We start from the raw sequence: 15,443 nt of genomic DNA, 5'->3' as shown, positions 1-15,443 counted from the left end.
TTAATGAACATGCTCTTTTTTATGGTGAATGGTGAGTTCACCAGGCAAACTAACCATAGTAAGAAGGTAGACAAGATAATAGACCTTTTTTAAAAAAAGAAATATTTATGTAAGACACCTCACATGCCTTGAATTTCAGGTGATACAATATCGCCATAGATACTAGATAGAGCTGCCACTGGGTAATAATGACGAACGTCAATAAAATTTTCTAGCCAATCACAGGAGAACGGGGGCGTGGTCTGTGAAAACAACTGGAGGATTCAAACTGAAAGTGGCGCGTTTTGTGAAGCTTAAGGGCGGGACATTCTGCTGACAAACAAGAGATGGGAGCCATTACAACCAACCAGATACCACCATATTCGGTGCCAAAGTAACCACAAATTTGCCGAAGGCGTGTAAAACCGACTCTACGGTCTAGCTTAAAAAAAGGAGGCCGAGGCATTTCAGGTCTCTGACAATCATACAAGCATGTGTGCTGGCAACATGGCGGGACAGAAGCGTTCACAGCAGCTGAAGCTTTTAAGAAATATGTTTTGGTTCGGGTATGTTTTAACAGTCCAGCTGCAAAATGTCAGTGCTCAAACCGAAAGCAGCGTGTTGACAGTCGCTGACTCAAACTGGACCCTTATTCTCGAGGGCGAGTGGATGTTAAAATTGTGAGTAGTATCATTTGTTGCCGTGTTTTATTTGAGCGAGCAGGTCATTATTAAGCACTATTAATCAGTATTAAACTGACAGTGCGTGTTTAATAATCGACAGCTTTATGTTTTGACACGCCACGCCCATTGTATTGTTTATTTCTGCTCTGAGCGGAAGTCATGTAGCCTGTATGAAAGGGAATTATATTATTGATACATTGTACCCCAAATATGATTGTGTTCATGCAAGCACTATAAATGGTCGAGCTAGCATAGCTAATATAAGCCATGTGTGCATATTAGCTATAGCTAGTGCTACTGCCTTGCCAATGTGAGGGTGTCATTGTACAATTCTGCACACCGCTTTGCGGTTTTACTTGAGATTAAGTCCAGCTCAAGGTAACAGTGCGGTTTATTTTGCCACAGCTACGCCCCGTGGTGTCCAGCGTGTCAGCACATTCAGGCAGACTGGGAGGCTTTCGCCAAACTAAGCCACAGTCTGGGAATATCCGTGGGAAATGTTGATGTCACACAACAACCAGGTTTGTTATTTTTTTTTCCTGTCGGTTTTGCAGACAGCGTGGAGGTTAAAATAATACAGGCGTATAGCAGGATAATAATACAGGCCTCTGTAGTAGCAGCACAGCTACTAAACTGTGTGACTATGTTGCCAGATTGGTACGTGTAACTCTTTTACACCTTGGGGATAGGGGGTGATGGGATATCGTTGCATTTTCCACGTAAGTGTTGCAAGGAGCTGCTGAAGTGACATGGTGGTTATGTTTTCTTAAGGCCGAGCCACGAATTAATATTTCGAAGCCACAAGCTAAATATGCATTGGTCATGAAGTATTATGTTGTGGCAATGAGATACCAAAGACATGGCAATGAATTGTGTAAAGTCGGATTCACCTTACGATTTGTGGTCCACTTTTGGTTCCACAGACAGTCAGACAATGTTAGAACCTACTGAGGCAACATAGTGTTTTAATTTTTTTTTTAAAAAATTATTATTAAAGCTTGGTTACGAAGGCTGTGCATTAATATTTTGAGTCAACAAGGTAGTTATAGTAAAAATTATTATGCTGTGGCTACAAGAGACCAAGCTCATGACCACCAGTTGTTTGAAGAACAACTTATTTTTTTGGTTTTGAGTTAGCCTGACTTCCCGCCCTGACTTCCTGTTTCAGTGGAAATTATGTCAACACTTTGAATAACGCTGCACGCTTCAAGGCACTTCACAGGAACTTTAAGATCAGCAATCTTAGAACGTTTCCACAGACCGCCAAACTAGTGTCATTGTGACCAAAGACAACTGATGACAAAGTTCTGGTAGTGTTAGAAATTTCTGCGGCTTCTTTAAATCTTGATGGACAATTCTCATCTAAAAGCCACCAATAGATCACACAAAACTCATGGGGCAGTTACAAATATGGTAGTGACAATGGTGCAGTGTAAACAAAACATGCCTCAGGAAAGCAATATGTCCTTATTTCCTCAAGTTCACTTTGAGTTATGTTTCTGTTTTTGTGAGCCCATTTTCTGAGTGAGCCTCGATTGCACTGATTGACATAAGCACAACACAGGAATCTTTCATCATGGGTCTGTTGTTGGAGGATATTCATCGTGCAATGGAGAACACATTATCGCTTAGCCTTTTATAGAATCCAGTCTAGATTTGATTGGGATCATCTTGTACAGTGTGATAAGTAATAAAATTAAGACACTACTGTAATTCACTGTAAGTGCAGTGTAAATCAGGCTATACATGAGCCATGAATTTGACATATATTATGGGAGCATCATACATGATACATGACCTCCTGTTAATTATTTGGCTGGAGTGTATTCACTTAAAGTGGGTGATGCGGCTAATGGTGTATCCATGTCACTTTCCAGTATGTCTTTCTGTATCATTCCATAATTGTCAGTCTCCTTTCTTTCTTTCTTTCTTTCTTTCTTTCTTTCTTTCTTTGTGTGTCTCTCTCTCTCTCAGTATCTCAGTGTAAAATACAGTACCTGCCACAAGTTAAATAATTTGTTGCTATGAAATACAGCTCAAGTTACTTAACTCATGACAACACCTTATTAAATAATAACCACCATTATAACCATTAAATAATAACCAGTTCAGTGGCTCTTAAAGGACCCACTTTAATACACTCAATACAGCTTCTTTAAAGCCTGTCTATCATCTGTGGATAGCTATTTAAAAGAAAAAGAATGGAACACAAGTGTCCTGTCTACGAATTTGTAAATTTACCCCAAAGTCTTATTTGATGTTGAAGAAAATGTAAAGGAAAAGCTATTTCCCATGGACTTATGTTGGGTGTTACTTAATGCTTTACATGTTTGTTAACATTTTATTCATATCACAACACTTGAAGACGTCTTCATGATACACAATTGCGATATACAACGTGCACTGTTATGTTTTTGTAACAGTGCACCCACAGGTGCCACTCACCTCGGAGCTTTATAGTCCAGCATTTATAAAGCATGTTATTTCTCAAAGAAAAGGAGAGACATTTTTGTTTCTATCACACCATCATATTATTCAGGCCTATTGTAGTATACTGATGCAATTCGATATGTTTAGGATCGGAATTACTTCAGATCATCCCTGTTAACCAATAGACTACGCAGTCATGTTTTCACAGGTACAAATTATGTATAGTTTAATAATTATTTTTGGCGGGGAGAGAATCTCTTCAATCACCATTAGTATGTAGCATCCACGTGGATGATGTGACCGCAGCCATAGTGCACCAGAACGCCCACCACACACTAGTTATTAGTGGAGAGGAGATGGCTATGATGGATAAGGGATGATTTTACCATAAGTGGTCATTAAAAATCCCAGGACACAAGAGTCAGGACCTCATCCGAAGACCACTATACTGGGATATTAGGCCCCACACAGACCACAGGGTGAGCACCCTAGTAACACTTCCAGCAGCAACCTTAGTTTTCCCCAGGAGGTCTCCCATCCAGGTACTGGCCAGCCTCAACACTGCTTAGCTTCAGTGGTAAACCAGGCGAGCACTGCAGGGAGATATGGCTTCCGTTTGTTCAGTGTTGATAAATATCTGTGCATGTGCATTATTATTCTAATGTTATGTTCATAGTATATGCATGGCACGAAGTCACCAGAAAAGACAATTAAGCTGTTAGTTACAGTTTGAATGACAGTCATTGGTCACACTTGTGAGAGGCTTGTTATTAAAAGTCAGCATTATGGCAAGTCATGTTTTTATACATGTTTACACTTTGCAGATTAATTTAAGACAATAATCCTCCTTTTATCCTTCTTCATACTGCCTTCTGTGTTTGATCATGTGGCCTCATCAAACTTGTTTTTTTGTTTTTCATTGCTGAACAGTGATTGAATTTAATAAGGAATGTAGTAACGACTGCACCTTATCACAAGTTGCACGAGTAATCACAAGTTTTCTGTAACCCACTTTGAAGAGCAGATGAAGATTCTGTAACTAATTTTAATTTTCTAAATAATCACACTGCATTACTGTTTGTAGGTCATGTTTGTTGCTAATGGACAAGAGAAAAAATATATTGAGCCTTTCTGTTGGGTTGTCGGTTGTGTTTTTTGGCTTTTATCATAATGGGCCTTCATAATGGGACATGGTGTCAGTGTATTGTGTTGCATGGATGTTCAATAATCATAACTCCTATTACTATGCTGCAGGTTTTTTGTTAATATATGGGTTTTAATTTAAGGCTTATTTGGTGAGTAGACATGTGGTCTACTTATCAGTGTGTGCATCTCTAAAATAGAAAGCTTGGGTCAACTGCATGTTAAAGCCAATCTTTCAAAAGGATACTGAATAACCTTGGTAATGACTAACCTGGGGGAGGAGAACCAGGGGATCTGGGGAAGGACAGGGAAGGTGAATAGTTAAGGACATTTGGCATACAAATTGTATTAGCAGCCCAAATATGAATGTTTTACTTCAGATGACTTCAGACTTGTGAAGCACAAAAATTATAATCTGCCACATCGATTATACTTGTTCTTTGTTCAGGTAATGGCTCATTTTACCACAGTGCTGGTGAGTTCTTGAATCTTATTGGTCAGAAGGTGTTTATTTATTTATTTATTTTTTTTCTGACAGTAGTGCTGACTGCCTGGAGGTTTATAATAACACACTTGTTCTAATATATTCTTGTTTCTATGTTCTATATTATTGTTTCTATCACACAATTCAAAGTGACAGATGCTTCACATAATCTAAGCCTAATAAACAAATAAAATGTGTTTGTTCAGAGGTGTAACCGGGCCTGGGCATTCGGGCTGTATGTATAAAAATATGTGGAAATACTTGTCTTATTGGCTAACCGGTCTCAATTGTGCCAAACTCTAGCTCACTCAGTCAGTTCGTTTCATTTAAAAAATTTTTTTTTTTTTTTTTTTTTTTTTTTACAAAGGGGTTGAAACTGAAACACTAACATCCTGAGCCAGGAAAACAGTGTATGTAAATGTCTGAGTTCCAAGTTATGAAGTTTATATGAACAGTGCATAAGTACAGCTAATGTACTTTTTGCATGGCACTGTAGCAGCTAAACCCATACAGTGATAGCTTAGTTGTGCCTCCCCTTAGCTAGCAACACCAAACTAACCTAGTATCGTGTTGGATTGCCAAAACGTTTTATTTTCTCAGTCTGCTAGTCCAGTCCTGCAAACAGTGATCACACCTAAGGCAAGTTTTATAAACAACTTTTTATCCAATTTAATTATTATTATTTTTTAAACCATTAGCCATCACATGCAAGAAAAAAAACAGTCTATTTAGAATTATGTTTTAAAAAGTTTTTTGATTGGGCTTATCTGGGCTCAGCCTCGGACAGTCCAGCTAATGCCCCTGGTGGTGGTGTTATAATTATAATTGTTGATATTGTGAAGCTTTCTGTATGGAAGGAGTCTTGAATGGCTGCTCTTTGCAATATTCAGTAATGTTTATTTATTATTTTATTTATTTAAATATAAGTGATAACAGGAACTAACTTGTTTTGCGAATGTTCCACATCATTATCTGTAACTATAAATGGTTAAAAATATGAAGACTTGTTCATTAATAAATAATCTTTTGTCAAATCACTATGGTATAAGAGGAGTAACAGACTTTGGGATGTGAAGTTATAGAAAAATAACACCACCCTGTTTATTTTCTTGTAACAGCACACCCTATTGTTTTTCATGCTTTATGTTTTAGCTTCATCGTAATACCACTATGAAATCCCAAGGAACACGTGAACAAAATTTTGGTCTATAAAAGAAGAAACAAAGAAGACTTCTTCCTTTCATTGTGCTCCTGCAAATAACCAACCCAAGCCTCACTGTCTCCAAGCAGGCTGCTTGTAATACACTGCTTGTATAAGATGAATGTATGAGGAGACCTCAGCTGTTGGGTGAAATTGATACCCGTGCTACAGTTCACTATCGAAAAACTGAGTTACTTTACTCGTATTACAGCTCCGCTATTGAAGCAGTATGAAACTCCCACACTCTGGAGATGAGCCTGTTGGACCTGCAGCTGCACTGCACCTATATTTATATATTTCTGTAATAACTAATTCTCTCTCTCCTGCCCTGTGTTGCTCTGTTCTGCAGGCCTGAGTGGGCGCTTTCTGGTCACCTCACTACCGACTATATTTCAGTAAGTCTCCAGTGTTCTGAGTTTTAATGTTGCATGATGCTGACTGTACTAAGCATTTTTACTTTGCAAAAGCTCTTTAAAATAACGCTGCCTCATTTGATGATTATTGTATTTCAGATAATCATGTGCTACAGTGTGTAGGATATTATAATATAATATAATGTAATGTAATATAGCATTTAAGTGCTTTTATAACATCCTTTTCCATTGTGTATTAGATGTGTTTTTGGTCTAAATGAAGTGAATGAGTGTGTGCCACAGCATGCTTCACAAACTAAACCAACTAACTAATAATAAAATTCTATGCCAACCATTTATATTACCAAATTCGATCAGGTTTGTCGGTTAGGTGTTGCAGCTGTTCTAATTAGTGTGCGCTATGTTGTTTGGGACATAGCCCCAAATTCTCTCTAAATGTGTATTACTTGGCACTCACAGCCGTGTATAAATATTACATTTTGCAGTTTTAATATGGGGAAATAAAGAACGAACTATGTTACTTTATGCATAAAAGGAAGAAAATTGTCAGGTAGAACGACGTGTTCACAGAGTGTATAAACAATACATCATTGGAACACTCTCCTTAGGAGAGCAAAACAGTCATCAGTCTGCTTTATTTTCGGTTTAAATCCGCTTGACTGCCTTTCTGTGGAATATAATCACACCTTGTTTTATAGTCTGTGGTCAAGAGTTCAGCTGCTGTCTATTGCAGTGCTAAAGATGGAAGTTTTAGAAGATACATGTCATCACGGACCATTGAGGATATCCAAGCATACATTGTTCAAAAAAAGTGGGATGCTGTGGAGCCGCTGCCAGGATGGAAATCACCATCATCTATCTTGTAAAGCATACACTCATCTCTCTCTGTGTACCTTCAGTTAAATATGTTCAGCACTCAGAGGGTCTCAGTGTATTGAATAAACTGAACTTAGAGATGTGTTTCTTACCAATCTGAAGCCATTTGTGCTGTTATCACTATTGTTTGCATATATTTTGGATTTTATTCCAGGATGTCAGGAATGGCTGGTCTATTCCGGCTCTCTGTGTGGATACGGGTATGATGTATTTTTTCGGATGTTTATATAACATGTAAAGAAATAAACAATGAGGCATGCAGTTATAGAGGAGTGGGGGGAATCAACAGGGTGGATTATTTTCCTATAACATCACGCCTTGAAGTGTTTTTTTCCCCTCCAATACCACAGCATTTTGCTCATGGTTACATTTTTACATTACATACATTTTACTCATTTATTGTTGCATTTAAGGGCGCATGGTGGCTTAGTTATTAGCAAGTTTTCCTAGGACCTCCTTGCTTGGAGGCTCGAATCCTACCTCTGCCCTTTGTGCATGGAGTTTGCATGTTCTCCCCTTGCCTCTTGGGTTTTCCCTGGGTACTCCAGTTTCCTCCCCCAATCCAAAGACATGCATTGTAGGCTGATTGGTATTTCCAAGTTGTGTGTGTGTGTGTGTGTGTGTGTGTGTGTGTGTGTGTGTGTGAATGGGTGTTATTGTACCCTGCGATGGGTTGGCACCCTGTCCAGGGTGTTGCCCACCAAGTTAGGCTCCAGGCTCCCCCTCTACCCTGTATAGGATAAGCAGTACAGAAAGAGGATTGTTGCATTTAATGTTGTGGAACATCTGTAAGACCAATTTGTTCCTATTATCACTTATTTTATAACAGCTGTAAACAGTGATTTCCTTTTCAATTCCTCTTGAAGTTAATAAGAGATGGAAAATACAGTTGCCATAAAACTGGTCTCTGTCCTTGATTTTTCCCATGGTGGAACTGTTACAAACCACTGACATTGGAGTCTTTACGTAAATGTTAAATAAACATTACCTTCACCGTATCAACAATTTGCTATTTTTCATAAATAGCAACATTTGTAATCCATTATTAGCCTTAGCTTATGCGGAGCATCCACTATGCAAGTCCCTGTGAATGAATTTTTATATAGACGAATAGCATTTTTATATTTATTTTTTATATATATATATATATATATATATATATATATATATATATATACACAGTGAGGGGAAAAAAGTATTTGATCCCCTGCTGATTTTGTACGTTTGCCCACTGACAAAGAAATGATCAGTCTATAATTTTAATGGTAGTTGTATTTGAACAGTGAGAGACAGAATAACAACAAAAAAATCCAGAAAAACGCATGTCAAAAATTTTATAAATTAATTTGCATTTTAATGGAAAAAAGTATTTGACCCCCTCTCAATCAGAAAGATTTCTGGCTCCCAGGTGTCTTTTATACAGGTAACGAGCTGAGATTAGGAGCACACTCTTAAAGGGAGTGCTCCTAATATCAGTTCGTTACCTGTATAAAAGACACCTGTCCACAGAAGCAATCAATCAATCAGATTCCAAACTCTCCACCATGGCCAAGACCAAAGAGCTCTCCAAGGATGTCAGGGACAAGATTGTAGACCTAACCAAGTCTGGAATGGGCTACAAGACCATTGCCTAGCAGCTTGGTGAGAAGGGGACAACAGTTGGTGCGATTATTCGCAAATGGAAGAAGCACAAAAGAACTGTCAGTCTCCCTCGGCCTGGGGCTCCATGCAAGATCTCACCTCGTGGAGTTGCAATGATCATGAGAACAGTGAGGAATCAGCCCAGAACTACACGGGAGGATCTTGTCAATGATCTCAAGGCAGCTGGGACCATAGTCACCAAGAAAACAATTGGTAACACACTACGCCGTGAAGGACTGCAATCCTGCAGCGTGCGCAAGGTCCGCTGCTCAAGAAAGCACATATACATGCCCGTCTGAAGTTTGCCAATGAACATCTGAATGATTCAGAGGACAACTAGATGAAAGTGTTGTGGTCAGATGAGACCAAAATGGAGCTCTTTGGCATCAACTCAACTCGCCGTGTTTGGAGGAGGAGGAATGCTGCCTATGACCCCTGGAACACCATCCTCACCGTCAAACATGGAGGTGGAAACATTATGCTTTGGGGTTTTTTTTCTGCTAAGGGGACAGGACAACTTCACTGCATCAAAGGGACGATGGACGGGGCCATGTACTGTCAAATCTTGGGTGAGAACCTCCTTCCCTCAGCCAGGGCATTGAAAATGGGTCGTGGATGGGTATTCCAGCATGACAATAACCCAAAACACACGGCCAAGGCAACAAAGGAGTGGCTCAAGAAGAAGCACATTAAGGTCCTGGAGTGGCCTAGCCAGTCTCCAGACCTTAATCCCATAGAAAATCTGTGGAGAGAGCTGAAGGTTCGAGTTGCCAAACGTCAGCCTCGAAACCTTAATGATTTGGAGAAGATCTGCAAAGAGGAGTGGGACAAAATCTGTCCTGAGATGTGTGCAAACCTGGTGGCCAACTACAAGAAACGTCTGACCTCTGTGATTGCCAACAAGGGTTTTTAAACCAAGTACTAAGTCATGTTTTGCAGAGGGGTCAAATACTTATTTCCCTCATTAAAATGCAAATCAATTTATAACATTTTTCTGGATTTTTTTGTTGTTATTCTGTCTCTCACTGTTCAAATACAACTACCATTAAAATTATAGAATGATCATTTCTTTGTCAGTGGGCAAACGTACAAAATCAGCAGGGGATCAAATACTTTTTTCCCCTCACTGTGTGTATGTATATATGTGTGTGTGTGTGTGTATATAATATATATATATATATATATATATATATATATATATATATATATATATATATATATATATATATATATATATATATATATATATATATATATATATATATATTAGACCTGTGACTTATATAGCAGTCAGTACTAGTGTGAGAGCTGCTGTTATAGAAAATTAATCAACAAGATTTGGGAATCAAATACAACAGTGCTACACAACAACCATAAGAAATTGATAATCACCTAGACTTTGTTTAGTTGGAGAATATTAGTTGGCTTGAAATATAGTAATATTTTTTGGAAAGTTTTTGTATCAGAAAATCATCCTGTGAATCTTTATATCCAATTCAGCAAATCCACACGTATCTAACCAACAGTCTTGGCATTCCGTCATGGGGCTCTTATGTAATCTTTGCCATTGTCACACTGTTCCTGGGCCTTCTCCTAGGCCTGGTAAGTAAAAACTACCTAAATCCAGCTTGGTTAAAGAATGACTGATATTGTTTAGTCAAAGTGTTTCATGCATAACGTTTCCACAGGCCCTTAAAACTGGACTTTTACAAGTTTTTTTTTTTTTTCTTTTTTCCCTCTGCATTAACATTAGGATGAAAATGTACACGACTCTCTCAATTTAAATATTCTATTACAACTGGCAAAGAGATAATAACTTGCAGCATTAGGAATTATGTAAGAAAATAAAGGTGTTCAGAAGTGTTATACAACTCTTGGTTGTGTAATCATTATCTATTGTACTGCACGTTTGGGAATAAAGTGGGAGGAACTGCAGCCTTGCATTATAGAAAAGTTTAGCCAGTACTCCTAAATCTTCTCTGCATTTCTAACAGATGCTGGTACTGATTGCAGACTGCATTTGCCCATCTAGGCCAAAGTACAAAGAGGGTAAGACTGGTAAGATGGATAATATAATTTGCACCACATGTTAAAATGATAGTTTGCTTGAAGGGAACAATTTTTCTCCTCTTGCTAAAGCTGTACCCATTTTTGTATTGCTGTGTTACCAAATATGCCATATCAAGACTGGTCCAGACTGAAATTAAAATATAAATCAAAATTAGGCAAATGAATCCAGAAGCAAGCTCAATATCATGTTAAAAACCCAGCTCTTATTGGTTTTAAACGAATATTTATTTTGCAAGCACATGCTCTGGTTGTGCCACTGGCATTTGATGTACAGTAGTCCCAACCGGCAGGTGGTGTGTTGTGGATTTTGGGCAGCTTATATGGTTTTATTTCCAGCACAGAGGTGTCAAGCAAACAATGTTTTTGCTATTCACTGAAGACATTTGTGTTTGAGCTCAAAAGATGAATATAAGACAGTAGATCAGAATTTCAGCTTTCATTTCCTGATAGTTACATCTAGATGTGTTAAACATCTTAGAACATGACGCCTTTTGAAAAACTATAGGAACAAATAGTCTTAAAGTAAATAAATACGTAAATTTTGGTTGCATATCCCTTGCTTGCAATATCTGCATCAAGTCAGTGACCCACTGACCCCACCAAACTGTTGCATTCTTCTTTTGTGTTGCTTTTCCAGGATTATATGTGCTGGCTTGCAGCTTTTTTCAGTTGTTGTTTTTTTTGGGGGGAGGGGATCCCCCTTCAATCTCCTCTCCAGGAGATGAAATTCATGCTCAGTTGGGTTAAGGTCTGGTGATTGACTTGACCAGTTTTAAACTGTCCAATTTTTCCCTGATGAAGTCCTTTGTTGTGTTAGCAGTGTATTTTGGGTCGTTGTCTTGTTGCATTATGAAGTTCGTCTTAGAGTGGATGCATTTCTCTGCCTGTTCAGTTGTACTTCAGAAAGATGAAGGCTCTGAGGATGAATTGGAGGATACTCTGACAGAGGAGAAGCAAGCATCTGACCTGGACAATGACAGTGAGAAGGTGTCTGGAGAGGAGGAGTTCACTGAGGAGGAAGGAAGCCCTGGCACTGAAGCTGCAGCTGGTAGCAGTGAGCGATCTACAGAGACCGCAGTGAGGAAGAGGAAACCTCCAGGTCCAAGCAGTCCCAAGGCCACATAACACTTCTGCACAGGCTAGAAATCTGAAATGCAGTTTACACCAAAACTCCACAGCAAAGTTGAATTCAGCACTGTAAGTGCTGAACGCTTATTTCCTCTTTCCTAATCAGTGATTATCTATTTTAACCAGCCCTTCCCTGTTTCTGATAAACTCCTCCTGTGGATTCCAGTATTTTTGTGTGTAAATTAAGAGAAATCTTTAAAAAAAAAAAAAAAAAAAGTATTTGCTTATAAACAAAACTGTTGCCAAGGATACATCACACAGCAAGTAACTGTAATGCTCTTAAAATGAAAAAAGAAAAATAATATTAAAAAATATATAAATATATTTTAAGGAAGCTCTGAAAACCTGTTTTAATATTTCTATTTTGCATTTAGGATGTACATGTGCAATGCTGCAAGTGGACTGTTTGTTTACACCCTTGTTCATTGTTGGTTGTTTTTTTAAACTAACAACTGCCAAGTGCATGCTTTTACATTCCAGGGTATGAAACTGCTTTATTACGTTATTTCAGTAAGAGTGACTGAAGGCATCTTATGCAGAAGGAACTCCAAGTGTGAGGAGAATCATCATCGTGAATTATAGATTGTCAGCGGGATGCTCTACATCAGGGGTTTTCAATTTTTTAGCAGTCAGGGACGCATTTATCTCAACAGATTTATTTTACAAACAGACTATTCAAAAAATTATTCAAATGTACAATTTTACCTATTTATTGGAGCCAGAGATTTTTTTTTTTTCTTCTTGAATTTCCCACCCACATGTTTATTAAAACTGGCATTAGATTCCAGCTGACATTATTTACATGCATAATAGCTTTGATAATGGTGGGTTGTGCTTTACAAACTCCTTTGAACCACATTGAGAACCATGGCTCTATCTGATGCTCTGAGTTTTTCCCATGACTGCATAAGTATTTAAAAAAAAAAAAAAAAACTTTATCAATTAGAGACCGAATCGCTCTGCTAATAGGTTCAGTGCATTCATTAGATTAATTGAAAGTTGACTCTATGTAGTTTACCATACAGTAAACAATACTCGATAAACAAAAGTATTTTAATGGTGATGCCAGGCCATTTACTTTTATTGTATGTAGGCTTGTGTGATGTAAGTTTTTCCCTGCGTGAGATTTACCATTTAGGAAAATCACAATACACAATTTAATCGTCCAGAACAAACAAGAAAATGCGCATTTCCACCATTTCAGCTTGAAGGAGAGTAAGGATTGATGCAGTAGTATTCTCAGCTGTGTAGTCGGGACCTGGTTGTCACTGTTGAGCCAAATTCTCCCCGGCAGAATCCGACTCCCCTTCATGTGCATGTATTATGAAGTGAGCATTCCAGTGCTGCATATTTACTGAAGGTTTCTCTTTCTGTTATTAATCTATCAAGAGACAGTTCTTTTTTTTTTTTTTTTTTTTTCTACACTGTAATTACCAGAACTACACCAAAAAAGCCCAACAAAAAGCATTACAATGAAAGCATTACAAATTCTGTCTGATGACATGAAGAGTTTGTTGGTGCGGTGTTCTGCCGAATCTGACTGAATTCGATGTGCTTTTGCATGCATTGGCACACCATAATAGCCTGTTCCTTACATCTCATGTTCTCAAAAGAAACAACAGAAATCACAAATAAATATGCAGCATCAGTAAGCCTACTTTGGACTGCATGTACCTGCAAATGGGAGTTGGAACACTGGCAGTTGCAATCGTAAAAAAACCCGCTGGATGGTAGATTTTTAGGTGCAGTGCAGTAAGCAGTTTAAAAAAAAAAAAAAAAAAAAAAACCCATAACAGTACATTTTCGTTATATAAGTGTTTTACACATTTAATGTCCACATGGCTGACATTTTCTCTTTTGATGCTGCTCAAAGTATTTGTACATGTCTGAGTGCTGACCAATGAAGGAGAGCAAGCAGCACATTTATTCACTTTCAAATTAAAATGATTGGATTTAACACTTCACTGTAGGCCTATTTAATCTTTTTATGTCAAATTTTTGTTTGTTTGACAAAATCAAAGAGCCATTTTTGTCCAATCTAGTTAACTGATGTTGACTGTTCAGTATACTTGCCTAATGCTAGGTGAGTCAAACATACACTGATCGATTTTATCTCACATGAAATCAAAACCTTCTCCATTTACCTTTACAGAAAGCGAGGGAGCTCCACAAGTATATGAGATGGGGGAAGGGGACTTCCAGGGGCCGGTTAATATCAGAGAGTTCAAAACACCTTCATAAATCATTCCAGATTAATGTCGATTGGCTCAGCTACAGTTTTACTGGGGGATTTGCATTTTTATAAGTGATAACTCGTACTAGCGTATTCTGGTGATATGTACAGCTTGGCAGGTCTGGTAATATGGTAGTGTAAGATCATGTTGCACAAGCCTTGTATGGGTGAATAAGTAAAGCTTAAAAAAATTACCAGTGTTTCAATTTGTTGGGTATTTACTGTATGGATGTTTGTGTTTTAGATTAGCATATGTTGTTTGTTTTCTTTGTGTTTATTTGTTCCAACATATTGGGGCAGGTTACTTTTAAAGCAATGAACATGGATACAATTTAGAATTTATTAGCACATAACCATTACATTCACTTCTAGTAATTCTTGAAGACTGAATTGACTTTGATTATGCAATGTTTGTGTGAAGCCATGACATGCTGTCATACCTATTTTATACTACTGACTGTTGAAATTTGGAATATAAGCTGTTAATCATGTTTTTGTGTCATGCATTTTTATACTACACCAAAACACACACACACACACTCACACTCAGGTCATTGCAATGTTCAAGATTAAACATGCATTATATTGTATGGTCCTAATGGTAATTTTGTGTGTGTATAATTTTTTAAAAATCAAATTATAATGCATGGTTGAGATTTGTTAAGTTTGTAGCTAAAAGGGGAAAAACTAATGTAGATCATACACATTATTTGACACCTTTTTATATTTTCTCCTTTTGATTTAAAGTTAGCTGGAAGTTTAGATACCGTCCTCTGAACTCATGATGTGTGGGATACCGAGAAAAGAAGAGTGCTGCACTACTGTTACATAAAGCTGCAGAGGAGGCTATATGGTGAGAAGGATCTAAACCAGCAGGAATGTTAACAGCCTACAACCTACACAGCATTGTGGTGCAGGATCTGCACAGTGGGAAATCTTTCCTCTTGAGAAAATATATGCCTATTAACCCAATTAAGAATTACTCCTTTAATCACGTATAAAATCAACCAGAATTGGTTCATTCTCTAGATTGCCTTTTCCTTTTTTACATGAATGCACTAATGTAAGGTTGTAGGGCTCATCCTATTTTTACAGACAACACATGGTATTGATTTTTATTCAAACAGCGTAGGCTGTTCATGGACCCTTTATGAGGCTTAACACCCTACAGTTACGTCAGCCCTCAGAATACAAACATTTG

At 37.9% G+C, this 15,443-nt stretch overlaps 1 protein-coding gene across 3 annotated transcripts; it reads left to right on the top strand.

Annotated features, from left to right (window-relative positions):
* Positions 1-285: 285 nt before the first annotated feature.
* tmx4 (thioredoxin-related transmembrane protein 4) lies at positions 286-15,261 on the top strand. Of its 3 annotated transcripts, XR_008396979.1 has the most exons (9): positions 286-659; positions 1,068-1,183; positions 6,270-6,315; positions 7,028-7,156; positions 7,325-7,370; positions 10,312-10,413; positions 10,806-10,869; positions 11,774-12,078; positions 14,990-15,261. XR_008396979.1 is itself a non-coding variant. In XM_017476654.2 (8 exons), the coding sequence occupies exons 1-8, from the start codon at positions 472-474 to the stop codon at positions 12,004-12,006; spliced, it is 915 nt and encodes a 304-aa protein (XP_017332143.1). In that variant the 5' UTR covers positions 286-471; the 3' UTR covers positions 12,007-14,733. The 3 variants fall into 3 exon arrangements, 2 of the variants coding, with proteins under 2 accessions (XP_017332143.1, XP_017332142.1); XM_017476654.2 differs by lacking the exon at positions 14,990-15,261 and having other exon boundaries at positions 10,806-10,860; positions 11,774-14,733; XM_017476653.2 differs by lacking the exon at positions 14,990-15,261 and having other exon boundaries at positions 11,774-14,733.
* Positions 15,262-15,443: the final 182 nt, after the last annotated feature.

The sequence above is a fragment of the Ictalurus punctatus genome, chromosome 9 (assembly GCF_001660625.3).
Source record: "Ictalurus punctatus breed USDA103 chromosome 9, Coco_2.0, whole genome shotgun sequence".
In the NCBI taxonomy this organism is placed as follows: Eukaryota; Metazoa; Chordata; class Actinopteri; order Siluriformes; family Ictaluridae; genus Ictalurus; species Ictalurus punctatus.
Note: the sequence above shows the minus strand (reverse complement) of the source record. Positions and strands in the feature narration are given on the sequence as shown.